The sequence below is a fragment of the Saimiri boliviensis genome, chromosome 20 (genome assembly GCF_048565385.1).
Source record: "Saimiri boliviensis isolate mSaiBol1 chromosome 20, mSaiBol1.pri, whole genome shotgun sequence".
NCBI classification, from domain to species: domain Eukaryota; kingdom Metazoa; phylum Chordata; class Mammalia; order Primates; family Cebidae; genus Saimiri; species Saimiri boliviensis.
Genome location: NC_133468.1, coordinates 29,985,753 through 29,999,458, shown reverse-complemented (window position 1 = coordinate 29,999,458; position 13,706 = coordinate 29,985,753). Strand labels below are relative to the sequence as shown.

Here is a 13,706-nt window from a genome sequence, read left to right as displayed (position 1 = left end):
CCAAGACATGCGATTTACTTGATCCTATCACTGACCACCAATGCCTGGCCCTACCCACCCTGCCCCCTGCTTTGTACTCTATTAGGTCAGAGTGTCCAGGTACTCGCGGCCACTGCCGGACTCTGCGCTTTGGTTGGTTGGCAGTGGACCCCCGGGACCCAAACTCTCTTCTCTTTCTCGGTGTCTTGTGTTTTTTATTTCCACAGTTTCTCATCTCCACACCAGCAGGGAGGGGCTCACAGGACCCTGATCAGGGGCGCTACTGGAGCATGACTCCCAGGAGAAGGGAAATTCACACACTGAGCCCCATGACCACCATGGCTCTCTGCCTAGGTACAATTTTCCAACTGGGGTTCAGCAAGCTGGGTGCAAACAGGGGTCAGGGCCTGCTGAGCTGGGAATAAAATCCTCAAAGTTCAGGGCAGCTAAAGTGGCTGGAATCTGCAGGGCACAGCACCAGAGAAAAGCAAACCACAGAGCAGGGGAATGGGGAGTGTCTCCAGTGAGGCCGGCTGAGGGCTGCACTGCACATACACAGGGTGCCACTGCCTGAAGCTCACCAGTGTGCCTGCTTTAAGACTGAGAGATGGGGCCAGGAGCGGTGCCTCACTTGCAATCCTAGCACTTTGGGAGGCCAAGGTGGGCAGATCACGTGAGGTCGGGAGTTTGTGACCCACCTGGGCAACACAGCAAAACCCCATCTCTACTAAAAATACAAAAATTAGTGGGGCATGGTGGTGCACCAGAGGCTGGTAGTCCCTGGTACTCCAGAGGCTGAGGTGAAAGGATCAGGTAAGCCCAGGAAGTTGAGACTGCAGTGAGCTGTGACCATACCACTGCACTACAGCCTAGGTGACAGAGGGAGACCTCCTCAAAAAAAAAAAAAAAAAAAAAGACTGCAAGATGAATGAAGATACCATACATCTAGCAATGTTAGAGGATGCTGACGTTGGACTTCAAGCCTAACCAGAGTGCAAAGACCTACTTAACATCTTGACAACATCCCAGACCTCAAGACCTCACACATACAGCTAGACCATGTCTTAGAGTAAGGCGTATTCTAGACCAGCCCCAACAAAGCCTAAAATCAACCTCTGATGAGATCCACAGGCAGAATCTGGAAGTTGAATCCTACCAAGTTAGAGACCAGGGAAACACCTTGGGCTATCCAGATTCTCCCCAGCAAAGCATAAAACCAAGCCTACACAAGTTCAGTATCAGCTGGTAACTGAACTGCTGACAACGATAAAATGTCGATGTTCTTCAGAGGGAGATAATAGGATCCAGAGTCCCCACGATATCACACAGAGAATGTCCACTGTACAGAAAAAAAATTACTAGATTGTTGGGCGCAGTGGCTCACACCTGTAATCCCAGTACTTTGGGAAGCTGAGGAAGGAGGATCACTTGAGTCCAGGAGTTTGAGACCAGCCTGGGCAATATGGTGAAACCTCGTCTCTACAAAATATACAAAAGTTAGCCAAGCATGGTAGTACATGCCTGTAGTCCCGTAGTCCCAGCTACTCAGGAGGCTGAGATGGGAGGATCACCTGAGCCCAGGAGGTTGAGGTTGCAGTGAGCCAAAATCACACCGCTGCACTCCAGCCTGGGTGACCGTGAGACCCTGTCTCAAAATATATAAATATATAAATTACTAAACAAGGAGAGAGACAGGATAACGTGTCCCACAGCCCATAGAATTTGACCTTCACAGAGCCCAAATGTTGGCTTTAATACATGAAGACTTGAAAGGAGCCCCTACACAGTAAATTGTTCAAAAAATAAAAGAATATGGTCTTAATAAATGAAGATGAGGAATCTGCAGAGAAGTGAAATCTACAAAGAACCAAACAGAAATTCTAGAGCTGAAAGCACAATAACTAAAATTTTAAAAAATACAAAAAATAAACTGAAATGCTAAGAAAAACCAAGCAGGGTGGTTTTTTATTAGCCAGGGGTGGTGGCAGGCACCTGTAATCCCAGCTACTTGGGAGACTGATAACAAAAAAAATTCTCAGAAGATCAGCAGAAATTATCCAATCTAAAGGACAAACAGAAAAAAAGACTAAGGGACACGGGGGACAATATAAAATTGTAGGGTGTGAGGTCCACAAGAGAGAAAGTTCTTTCTTGATCAAGGTCACAGATGTTCTGATTAGCAGAACCAGAAATGACATCCAGATCTCAATACATAAGAATATACCATTAATTACCTGAACATAACAAATTAACGGCCAGGCACAATGGCTCACACATGTAATCCCAGCACTTTGGGAGGCCAAGGTAGGCAGATCATAAGATCAAGAGATCGAGACCATCCTGGCCAACATGGTAAAACCCCATCTCTATTAAAAATACAAAAACTAGCTGGGTGTGGTGGAAGTCACCTGAAATCCCAGCTTGTCAGGAGGCTGAGTCAGGAGAATCCCTTGAAGTCAGGAGGCAGAGGCTGCAGTGAGCTGAGATTGTGCCACTGCACTCCAGCCAGGCAATAAGAGCGAGACTCCGTCTCCGGGGAAAAAAAGAAAACCTGAGATCAGGAGTTCAAGGCCAGCCTGGCCATTATGGTGAAACCCCACCTTAAAAAAAAAAAAAAAAAAAAGAATAAATCTGAGTGCATCCCAAGAGGCATGGTAGCCTAGAAGAGCTACCATATTTAAAATGAAAAATGTTAAAACAGAAACAAAACTGACATTCCTCAACATGGTGTGGGGCTCCCTATCAGTAGCATGAAGATGGACAATGCTGTGCACAAAGTTTCAAATGTCAGTTTCAAAATGTAACTTGTGTGAACAAAGACAATGATCTTTGAGCTGCTAGTAAAAAGACTGACAAAGGAGGAACAGAAAAGTGGTTATAATATTTACCTCCAAATGAAAAACACAAAATATTATGCTCATACCTCAAAATTTTCACTAACTTCTTGCATCATTTTCAACTTCGTTTCATCAGCTGTGAACAGCAAAACAAGCCATCAGGTAATTGATACTATGTTAAGAAATCATGTTAATCCAAAACTGTACTGGATTTAGCAAATGAAGAGAAGCAATCAGATCTTATCAGTTTGACTGTCACGGCCTAATAGAAGGCACATAGCTAGTTCCCTACCACCAGTCGCACACATTTGTACTCCCAGACATACACGTGCATGCACTGACAAGCATAAAGATACACACACACAAACACACACACACTCGTGCCTCTTTGGGGCTCCAGCCAATATTACTCATCACTTTGCTTCTCTATTAGGCAGAGAAAATTAAAACGAGAATAAACGTTAACATTACTATTAATTTCAAAGTGCACATCATTTGTGCTCAGACAGATGTATCATATTTACGTATTTCTTTTTTTTTTTGAGAGGAAGTCTCGCTCTGTTGCCCAGGCTGGAGTGCAATGGCGTGATCTCGGCTCACTACAACCTCTGCCTCCGAGGATTTAAGTGATTCTCCCGCCTCAGCCTCCCGAGTAGCTGGGATTACAGGCGCCCACCACTGCGCCCAGCTAATTTTTTTGTATTTTTAGTAGAGACGGGGTTTCACCATGTTGGTCAGGCTGGTCTCAAACTCCTGACCTCAGGTGATTCACTCGCCTCAGCCTCCCAAAGTGCTAGATTACAGGCATGAGCCACCGCGCCCAGCCTTATTTATGCCTTTCTTAATGACAAAAAGGATCAACTCACGTGTATTCACATCTGTGAGAGCTGCCACAAACTGAAGGTACTTTTTCATCAGAGTGGTTTGGTCAACCACTGTGGCCCCCTGTGTTGCAACAAAGGCCATTTTTCTTTTGGGCTGGTTTGCTTCTCAAGAGAAAAATATCAGGTCCATGAGTTCACCCAGCCTACAAAAAGAAGCATAGAGTTAGTCAACTCACAGAGGGCACAGGATCACAATCTCTGAAAATGCTTTCATCACCTTAAACCAGAATCTAACGCTATTCATTCTGGTTTTTTGAATATACGTTTACCCAACTCCATTTTGTCTATTAACTTTGAAACATGATTGTTCTATGCAGATACGTTTCTTTCCTATGGTATTTTCCACATTTCCTGAGTCGGGGGTTGGCAAACATTTTCTGTTAAGAGCCACATAGTAGATATTTTAGTCTTTGTGGCCACACAGTCTGTCACAACTACTCAGCTCTGCTATAATCAGAAAGCAGTCACAGACAACATGTAAATGAATGAGGCTGTGTTCCAATAAAACTTTATTTATGGATGCTGAAATCTGAATTTCATATAACTTTCATTCACCATGAAATTTTCCCCAGCCATTTAAAAATACAAAACCATTCTTAGTTCATGGGTGGTGTAAAAACTGGCAGTAGGCCGGGCACAGTGACTTTATACCTGTAATCCCAGCACTCTGGGAGGCCAAGGCAGGCAGATCACAAGGTCAGGAGTTCCATACCAGCCTGGCCAACATGGTGAAACCCCGAATCTAATAAAAATACAAAAATTAGCCAGGCATGGTGGCAGGCACCTTTAATCCCAGCTACTTGGGAGGCTGAGGAAGGAGAATTGTTTTAACACGGGAGGCAGAGACTGCAGTGAACTGAGTGCCACTGCACTCTAGCCTGGGCAACAGAGCAAGACTCAGTCCCCCCAAAAAACACAAAAAAACAAAAACAAATAAAAAACAGGCAGCAGGGTGGATCCGGGCAACCGTGGCCATAGGTGATTCTCAAACTTCAGCAGGCATCAAAATCCCCAGATGCCAAAGGTGGGCGCCCAAGCAGCACCCCTCCAGACTGTGGTTACCTGAGGGGCACAGGCAACTAGAGATTGTTTGTAGCTGGCAGGCAGTAGGCACTCAATGGCTGCTCCCAGCTAACACACAGATGGAAACTTGGTTTCTCTTTTAACAGGTGTTACCAAGTATCCTGAGAAGCTGGTGAAATACATTGCTTTTACCCCTCCCTCCTTGCATCATCCCACTCTGCACTGAGAGGTGGCTTCAGGGCTTCGTTTTCTTTCAACAGACACCTGCCTCTTCTGCAGGCCTGCTGGATACTGCCTTGCAGCTGACACAGGTGACCCTAGAGAGCTCCTTCCGACCATTCTTCCTAGATACCAAAAACGCTTCCTTCCATGCAGAGAGAAGGCCCACAGGTGTCTCACAAGCCCACCTGAAGCCCCAGCTCTCTGGCTCCGGGTAGGAAATGCTACAAAGGAATCCAAGGCGGGGGAATCTCTCATGTCCTGCTAGGGGACCTGGTAACTGCCTGTTTCAGATGACACCCCCTTCCCCATCTCTATCGGCCCAAGACTCGAGGTCACGGTCTCTCCCTGCCCATCCCCATCCGAGGGAACCCAAAACTCAAGGGTCACGGCCTCTCTGTGCCTAAGAACCTCCCTAGTTCCGTCCAAACTTCTCCCTTCCCACGGAAGTCGTCAACTCTTCCATTTCCCGGGGTCCCGCAGAGCCTAGGGGCCCTGGCTAGGAGAAAACGCCCCCATTCCGCGTGTCTGCGGGAAAGCGACTTCACCACCCCGGATGCCGAGAGCCCAGGCCGGGCCGGCGATGCGCTGCTCCCTCTCCCGGGGACGAACGGCCCCGCCGCCCCTCTCCCATCCCCCGCCCCGACCCCGCCAAGCCCGGCCTGAGGCGGCGCCGCCGGACCAGAGGGGGCGCTGTGGTCACCGCTACCTTCGCTCCCCGAGCCGGGCCTAAAGCGCCCGGTGCCTGCGTGGAGGCCCGGAGGTGCCAGGTTAGCCGGCGGGGCGCCTCCAGAGAAAAGGGACCTACCCCAACGTCCCACCCGACCTCTCAGCTCACAAACGGCCCTCCGGTTCCCTCCTTTTGTCGCCGACCCGGGCTCTACGCGACCGCGTTTCAGGCCGAGCTACGGCGAGCGCCGAGCGCCAATTCCCGCACCCGCGAGAGCTGCGCCTCCTGCAGCGTCCTCTCACCTCGACCGCGAACGCCGTCGTCCCTGCAGCCCCCGGGGGGCCCTGGCGGAGACCTAAGGAAGCCCGGGGCGCTCGGAGCCCCGCTCCCCGCTCCCTCCCTCCGCGGAGCAGCCGCGCCGCAGAGGCCTCCCCATGCCTGGGGGCCGCGCGCACCTCCCGGGGCTGTTCGGACGCTCGCCCCCCAACTTACCCCGACCTCGGCGGCCTGGCTGCAGCAGGCCCGGCCCGCGACCCTTGCGACCCCCCAGCCGAGCGCTTGCCGCCGCCGCCGCTCCGCCGCGCGCAGTCCCGCCCCCGATTAAAGCGGCCGCGCCCGCCGACCGTGCAGAAGGCCCCGGCGCACCGCCCCCAAGTGGGTGCGGCCAGGGCGGGCGCGGGCGCGGGGAGGGGCGTCCACCGTCCCGCTGGGCCCCGGCCCTTTAAACCCCCGCCAGCCGTGACTGGGCCAGGCCAGCGTCCAGGTTCTAGGGGCTTCTTCGGCCCCTAGGTCTCCTCCCAGGAGTCAGGCCGCGGGGAATGCTCCGGGATCCTGGGGGCGGTGGGCACCCTGGGGGGCTTCCGAGTTAGCAGCGATGGGGCCTAGGTACTGTCTACGACTGGACTGGAGGTGGCAGGCAAGGCAGAGTTTGCCACCCCGCTCCCCGCTCCCGGCCCCCGCTGCCTTCCTGGGGTCCTTCACGGCCCGCAGCAGGGAGAGGAGGCCGGGAGGATCTTTGGGAAGGTAGGGCTGGTGACGGACTGAGACCCTATTAGCAAAATAAAGTCCCGGTGTGCTTCCTGGAAGTGGCTGCCCAGGTGTAGCAAGGTCCCATTGGTTCTCCAGCTGCTTTACCGCCGAGGCTGGATCCACCTGTCCGGCAGATCTGCCTAAATCAAAACTTGATGGAGATTTTTTTTTTTAAATAAGTTTCAGGCCAGGCCCCAGTAATGAAAGGCTAGAGGGGGGAATGGAGCCAAGGGAGGTGGCACGGGCCAGACCAAAAGGTGTCTCCAAGGGAAAGGTACCGTCAGGAGCCATGGTTGTTACAGGGACACAGGACATGTTACAGGGACAGAGCATGGAAACATGACCTGAACTTGGCCACCTCCAGGCGCTGGTTCCACCTTCCTGCGCGTACCCCCCCACATCACTAACCCACCAAGATCATTATGTTCCCTTCTCAGATACATTTCATACCCTGCGATAATAACTGTTGCAGTGCCCATGGATACTCTGGAGGGGAGGTGCTCTTTTCTGAAGCTCCTTGCTTGTTTAATGTTGCCACTCAAGAGCGAGGCCACAGCTGAAATGTTGGGATTGTTAAGTGGATGTTTTTAGCAGCAATTAATTCTGCCCCAGGAGAAACAAAATGGTTCAGAATAGCCCTTCCATCACGGGAGAGATTGCCTGTTTGCGAGCAAAATCTGCTGTGGTCCTACCACCACTGCCCCAAGAAAGTGGGAGACCTTGCTGGGTGCGGTGGCTCACGCCTGTAATCCCAGCACTTTCGGAGGCCAAGGCGGATGGATCACGAGGTCAGGAGATTGAGACCATCCTGGACAACATGGTGAAACCCTGTTTCTACTAAAAATATGAAAATTAGCTTGGCATGGTGGTACATGCCTGTAATCTCAGCTACTCGGGTGGCTGAGGCAGGGGAATTGCTTGAACCCAGGAGGCGAAGGTCACAGTGAGCCGAGATTATGCCACTGCACTCCAGCCTAGTGACAGAGTGGGACTCCATCTTAAAAAAAAAAAAAAGTGGGAGGCCCAGGCACGCTGTGGTTGGTGGCTCATGCCTGTAATCCCAGCACTTGAGGAGGCCAAGGTGGGAGGAGGACTATTTGAGCTCAGGAGTTCATGACCAGCCTAGGCAACATAGTGAGACCTCGTGTTTGCCAAAAATACAAAAATTAGTTGGGCTTAGTGGCAGGCACCTGTGGTCCCCAGCTACTAGGGAGGCTGAGGTGGAAGTGAGACTTTGCCTCAGAAAATAAAAATAAAAAATAATAAATAGGAAGTCCAAAGTTGAAGATTGAAAAATCTAAGGGCGGAAATTAGTGTGCTAAACAATTGTTTAATATTTTTTGAGGGAAGGGGAATTAGGAAAACAGCTGTAGGCACTTTTGTAAAAAACTAAATTTCAGCTCTATTGCATATGATAAAGACCTGCAGTCAAGCCTGGCCCCAACATTGGCAAAATCCCTGAACTTTCAGGAGGCCTAAGCTTCTATCAAAGTAGTCATCATTCTTTCATTATTTTTGCCTGTTTTCTGATCCGTCTCCTGAATTAGAGGTGAAGGATCGTGTCAACTTCATCCCCGTCAGGTAAACTAGATCACATTCACTCCTCTGCTTAAAATCCTTCAAATTTTTTCTAAAGAATTTTGGAGATTTTTTGGAATCCCACCTATTTGGGAGGCTGAGGTGAGAGGATTGCTTCAGGCCAGGAATTCGAGACCAGCTTGGGCAACATAGAGAGACCCCATCTCTACAAAATGTAAAACAAATTAGCAGGGCATGCTGCCATGTGCCTGAAGTCCCAGCTACTTGGGACGCTAAGGCAGGAGGATCGCTTAAGCCCAGGAGTTCAAGTTTGCAGGGAGCTATGAACTCATTTTGCCCCCTCCAAGCTACTCCAGGATTTAGCCCCAAATGTATTTCCCAGGAGCTGATTCTGAGTCATTGTCACCTGCCCAGCGGTCCCCACATCCCGTAGTCAATTTCCAACGCAGGACAATGAGGATGTGTGGTAGGAATACGGACCTTAGGGCTGCTGCCCTTGAATGACCAAAGAAGATTCCATTTATACCACCTTGCTAGGGCCAACAGACCAACTAACTAACTTGCTTTAGAAAGACTTTCACCAACAAGAACTGATTCCAAAGGAGTGTGAGCTTTCCATTACCCAGAAAAATGTAATTAACCAAGACAGGCCACCACCCCCAGAGCCAGGTGAATGAGATTTGACTGGTCCCAACGTCTGATCTGTCCCCGGGCCCCAGACCCTTACCTGTGGCTGCTTTTCTGGACGTTTGGCCCGAGGCATCCTTTTGTTAAGGCTTCCCTCAGTGTCTATTGTGACTGAAGCTCACCTCGCCAGGGGAGAGAATGTCCCTTCTCTGCTGCTCCTTGATTATATGAGATGGCGTCTGCGAAAGCAGTCCAAGGTCAGTGTGGAGGAGGCACGGACAAATGGTTTCGAACACTGAGTCAAGTTCAAGGCCTTGGGGGAGTTATCCAAGGGAGGCCTCATCTTATTCTTTCAGCCATTCCACTTTTAGCATCTGCTTTGCAAACTACATGCTGTGTATATAATTTTAAGTTTTCGAGTAGCCACATTTCAAAAAAAGAAAAACAAGTGAAATCAATTTTAATGATGTTACAAAACTCAATAGACTCAAAATATCATTTCAACATAAAATCAATGTTAAAATGATCAATAAGCCAGGTGTGGTGGCTCACGCCTGTAATCTCAACACTTTGGGAGGCCGAGGCGGGCAGAACCCTTGAGGCCAGGCGTTTGAAATATCAAGCTCTTGAGGACTCATCTTATCCTTTTCAGCCATTCCACAGGCATCTACTTTGCACTAAACTACCTGCTAAGTAGCAGGCACGCAGACACATGGTGGCTTAGGTGAGGATATTCGGAGGAAGGTCAGAGTCACCCTGGTAAGAGGGACTTTTGGCTAGACTGGGAGAATTTGTGGAAAAAAAAAATGACTCTTGAGGCCGGGCACAGTGACTTATTCCTGTAATCCCAGTACTTTGGCAGGCTGATGGGGGAGGATCACTTGAGGCTAGGAGCTCAAGACCAGCCTGGGAAACATAGTGAAGCTCCCTCTCTACCAAAAATAAAAAAGTTACCTGGGTATGGTGGTGTATGCTTGTAGTTCCACCTGCTTGGGAGGCTGAGGTGGGAGGATCACTTGAGCCCAGGAGTTAGAGGCTGCAGTGACCTATGAGTTACAATTGTGCCACTGCACTCTAAACTAAGCAACAGGGAAAGAATCTGTCTCAAAAACAAAAAAAAACAGGCTGGGTGCAGTGGCTCTCACCTGTAATCCCAGCACTTTGGGAGGCCCAGTCAGGGAGATCACCTGAGGTCAAGAGTTCGAGACCAGCCTGACCAACAGGAAGAAACCCTGTCTCTTCTTAAAAAAAATAAAATAAAAATAAAATTTAAATAAAGCAAAAATTAGCCAGGCATGATGGCACATGCCTGTAATCCCAGCTACTTGGAAGGCTGAGGCAGGAAATTGCTTGAACCTGGAAGGAGGAGGTTGCAGTGAGCCGAGATTGTGCTATTGCCCTCTAGTTTGGGCAACAAGAGCAAAACTCTATCTCAAAAAAAAAAAAAAAAAAAAAAAGGAGGACGAAGATTCTTGGGATGGTCAGATGCGTTTGTACCCTGACAGTGTAGCGCTGGGCTTTCCACTTCAGCAGCCACTAACTCCGTGTGCGCTGTGGCCCCTCTGAATGGAGATGAATTCGCAGTGTAAAATGCACATGAGATGGTGCAGTCTTACGACAAACAAGGCTGGAGTACAGTGGCGCAATCTTGGCTCATTGCAACCTCTGCCTCTCAGGTTGAAGACGTCCCCATGCCTCAGCCTCCCAAGTAGCTGGGATTACAGGCACCTGCCACCACGCCGAGCTAAGTTTTATATTTTTTGTAGAGATGGAGTTTTGCCATGTTGGGCATGCTGGTCTTAAATTCCTGGCCTCAAGACATCTGCCCGCCTCGGCCTCCCAAAGTGCTGGGATTACAGGTGTGAGTCACTGCGCCTGGTTTATTGATCACTATTACATTGATTATATGTTGAAATGATATTTTAAGTATACTGAGTTTTGTAACAGCATTAAAATTGATTTCACTTGTTTTTCTTTTTTGAAATGTGGCTATTCGAAAATCAAAAATATAGCTCGAATTCTGTTTCTAGCCAACAACGCTAATTTAGGAAAGCCAAGTGGGGCTTGATGGTGTACACCTGTAATCCTTGCTACTCTGGAGGCCGAGGTGGGAGGATCACTTCAGTCAGGAGTCTGAGACCAAGTTGGGCAGCGTAAAGAGACCCTTCTCTGAAAGAAAAGAAAAGCAAAAAGAAAAGAAAAGATAGCTTTCTGGGCTGGGTGCGGTGGCTCACACCTGTAATCCTAGCACTTTGGAAGGCAGAGGTGGGCGGCACATGAGGCCAGGAGTTCAAGACCAGCCTGGCCAACATGGTGAAACCTCATCTCTACTAAGAAATTTAAAAATTAGTTGGGCATGCTAGTGTGCACCAGTAATCCCAGCTACTCAGGAGACTGAGGCAGGAGAATCACTTGAATCCAAGAGGCGGAAGTTGCAGTGAGCCAAGATCACACCATTGCACTCCAGCCTAGGCAAAAGAGCTAGACTCCATCTCAAAAAATGAAAGAAAAAAAAAAAAAGAAAAAGAATACCTAGGCTTCTGAGAGGATTTCCTTCCCCTCCCTTATCAGATACTCCCTAGAAGCTCCCCAGCCTGTTATGGGTTGGAGCAGAGATGGGTACCGTGAGAGTGGTGGTGGAGGTGGGGTAAGAGTAATGCCTATGGAATATCCTGGCTGGGCGCAGTGGCTCACGCCAAGTAATCCCAGCACTTTGGGAGGCCGAGGCAGGTGGATCACCTCCTGAGGTCAGGAGTTCGAGACCATACATATATATATATACATATATATACATATATATATATACACATATATATGTATATATATGTATACATATATATATGTATACATATATATATATACATATGCCACCATGCCTGGCTACAAAAGATTAGCTGAGCATGGTGGTGAGCAAGTGTGATCCCAGCTACTTGGGAGTCTGAGGCAGAAGAATTGCTTGAACCCGGGAAACAGAGGTTATAGTGAGCTGAGATCGTGCCATTGCACTCCAGCCTGAGTGACAGAGCAAGACTCCATCTCAAAAAAAAAAAAAAAAAAAAAAAGATAAAAGAAAACCCTGGCTGACAAACAGGAATTACCCGAAGGGTGGCATCAGCATCAGTTTCAGGGTGCCCTTGAAGTTCGCTTCCATAACATAGATAACACTATGGCTACTGTAAAATTATTACTCAGTCCAGTAATTACCCATTTTAAAAACAATACATCTCATTTTATTTGGTACATTTTAAAAAGCAGGACAACCTGACCTTCCAATTACGTTAAATAGTCTTAAAGATTTGCGACTCTGCAGCCTTGACTATTTTCTTCTCAAGCACTTCAAATTCCTGGTGAACAAGCCAATTTCTCCCAGTCCTTCAGCGATTCCCACCTGACAGCCAACACTGATTGGACACTTTACTATGTCCTAAGTGCTGTTTTACACCTTAATTCCTTTTATTCCAACATCAGTCTCACCGTGTTGGGACTATTACTATGGCCATAAAGTAAAAAGGGGCCTGACACTGTGGCTCATGCCTGTAGTCCCAGCTACTCTGGAGGCTGAAGCAGGAGGATGGCTTGAGCCCAGGAGTTTGAGACCAGTCTGAGCAACCTAGCAAGACCCCATCTCTATAAAAAATAATTTTAAAAAATTATCTTAGAGAGGAAAGTGACTTCCCTAGGGTCTTATAACTCTCAGGGAGAACCCAAAGTCTTCTTGTTCCTAGGCCTGGCATTTGTCACCACTGTAGAAGTTGGTGCCACTAGAGGTGACATCTGTCTCGCAGGTTTTTTTTTTTTTTTTTTTTTGAGACAGAGTCTTGCTCTGTCATCCAGGTTAGAGTACAGTGGTGCCATCTCAACTCACTACAACTTCTGCTTCCCAGGTTCAAGTGATTTTTCTGCCTCAGCCTCCTAAGTAGCTGGGATTATAGGCGCATGCCACTGTGCCTGGCTAATTTTTGTATTTTTAGTAGAGATGGGGTTTCACCATGTTGTCCAGGCTGATCTTGAACTCCTGATCTCGTGATCCACCCACCTTGGCCTCCCAAAGTGCTGGAGTTACAGGCATGAGCCACCAAGCCCAGCCTCTTTTTTTCTGAGACAGAATCTCTCTCTGTTGCCCTGGCTGGTGTGCAGTTGCACTTGCTCATTGTAGCCTCTGCCTCTGGGGTTCAAGAGATTCTTGTGCATCAGCCTTGCGAGTAGTTGGGACTACAGGCATACACCACCATGCCTGGCTAATTTTTTTTGTATTTTTATTAGAGATGGGATTTTGCTAAGTTGGCCAGGCTGGTCTCAAAACTCCTGACCTCAGGTAATCTACCCATCTCAATCTTCCAAATTGCTGGGACTGCAGGTGTGAGCCACCATGCCCAACCCTGTCTAGCCCCTTTAACTTTTCACAGGGGCTCACTCAAATCTATTCCCCCTCCATTCCCTGAATATGGCAGTGGGGCCAGTGGGGCTCATTCTTAAGGAAACCCACAGCTGTCCCAGAGCTAGGGGCCCTTTAGACCAGCAGTCCCCAACCTTTTTGGCACCAGGGACAATTTTTTCCATGAATGGGTGTTTGGAGGGATGGTTTCGGGATGATTCAAGCACATTACACTTATTATGTACTTTATTTATATCATGATTACTTACCATCATTCAGAATCAGTGGGAGCCCTGAGCTTGTTTTCCTGCAACTAGACAGTCCCCTCTGGGGGTGGTGGGAGACAGTGACAGATCATCGTGCATTAGATTATCACAAGGAACTTGCAACCCAGATCCTTTGAATGTGCAGTTCACAATAAGGTTTGTGCTCCTAGGAAACTCTCATGTCCTGCTGATCTGACAGGAGGTGGAGCTCCTTGTGGCTCACAGGCCCTGCTAATCTCCTGCTGAGCAGCCAGGCCA

General features: G+C 48.7%; 1 protein-coding gene and 1 non-coding gene across 14 annotated transcripts in view; both read right to left on the bottom strand.

Annotated features, from left to right (window-relative positions):
- TRRAP (transformation/transcription domain associated protein) overlaps positions 1-6,227 on the bottom strand; it is a 133,079-nt gene extending 126,852 nt beyond the window's left edge. For 7 of the 13 annotated variants that reach the window (XM_074390416.1, XM_074390421.1, XM_074390418.1 and 4 more), the window contains exons 1-3: positions 6,105-6,225; positions 3,683-3,843; positions 2,903-2,952 (exon numbers count right to left, since the gene is read on the bottom strand). In XM_074390416.1, coding sequence (XP_074246517.1) covers positions 2,903-2,952; positions 3,683-3,782 — 150 coding nt within the window. In that variant the 5' untranslated portion in view covers positions 3,783-3,843; positions 6,105-6,225. Of the gene's footprint in view, positions 1-2,902; positions 2,953-3,682; positions 3,844-5,750; positions 5,850-6,104 lie in introns of those variants that run through there. The other 6 variants (XM_074390423.1, XM_074390419.1, XM_074390426.1 and 3 more) reach the window with 4 other exon arrangements.
- Positions 3,043-3,244, bottom strand: LOC141582521 (small nucleolar RNA ZL1). Its single transcript, XR_012515359.1, has one exon. It is a non-coding gene; the product is annotated as a small nucleolar RNA ZL1 (small nucleolar RNA).
- Positions 6,228-13,706: the final 7,479 nt, after the last annotated feature.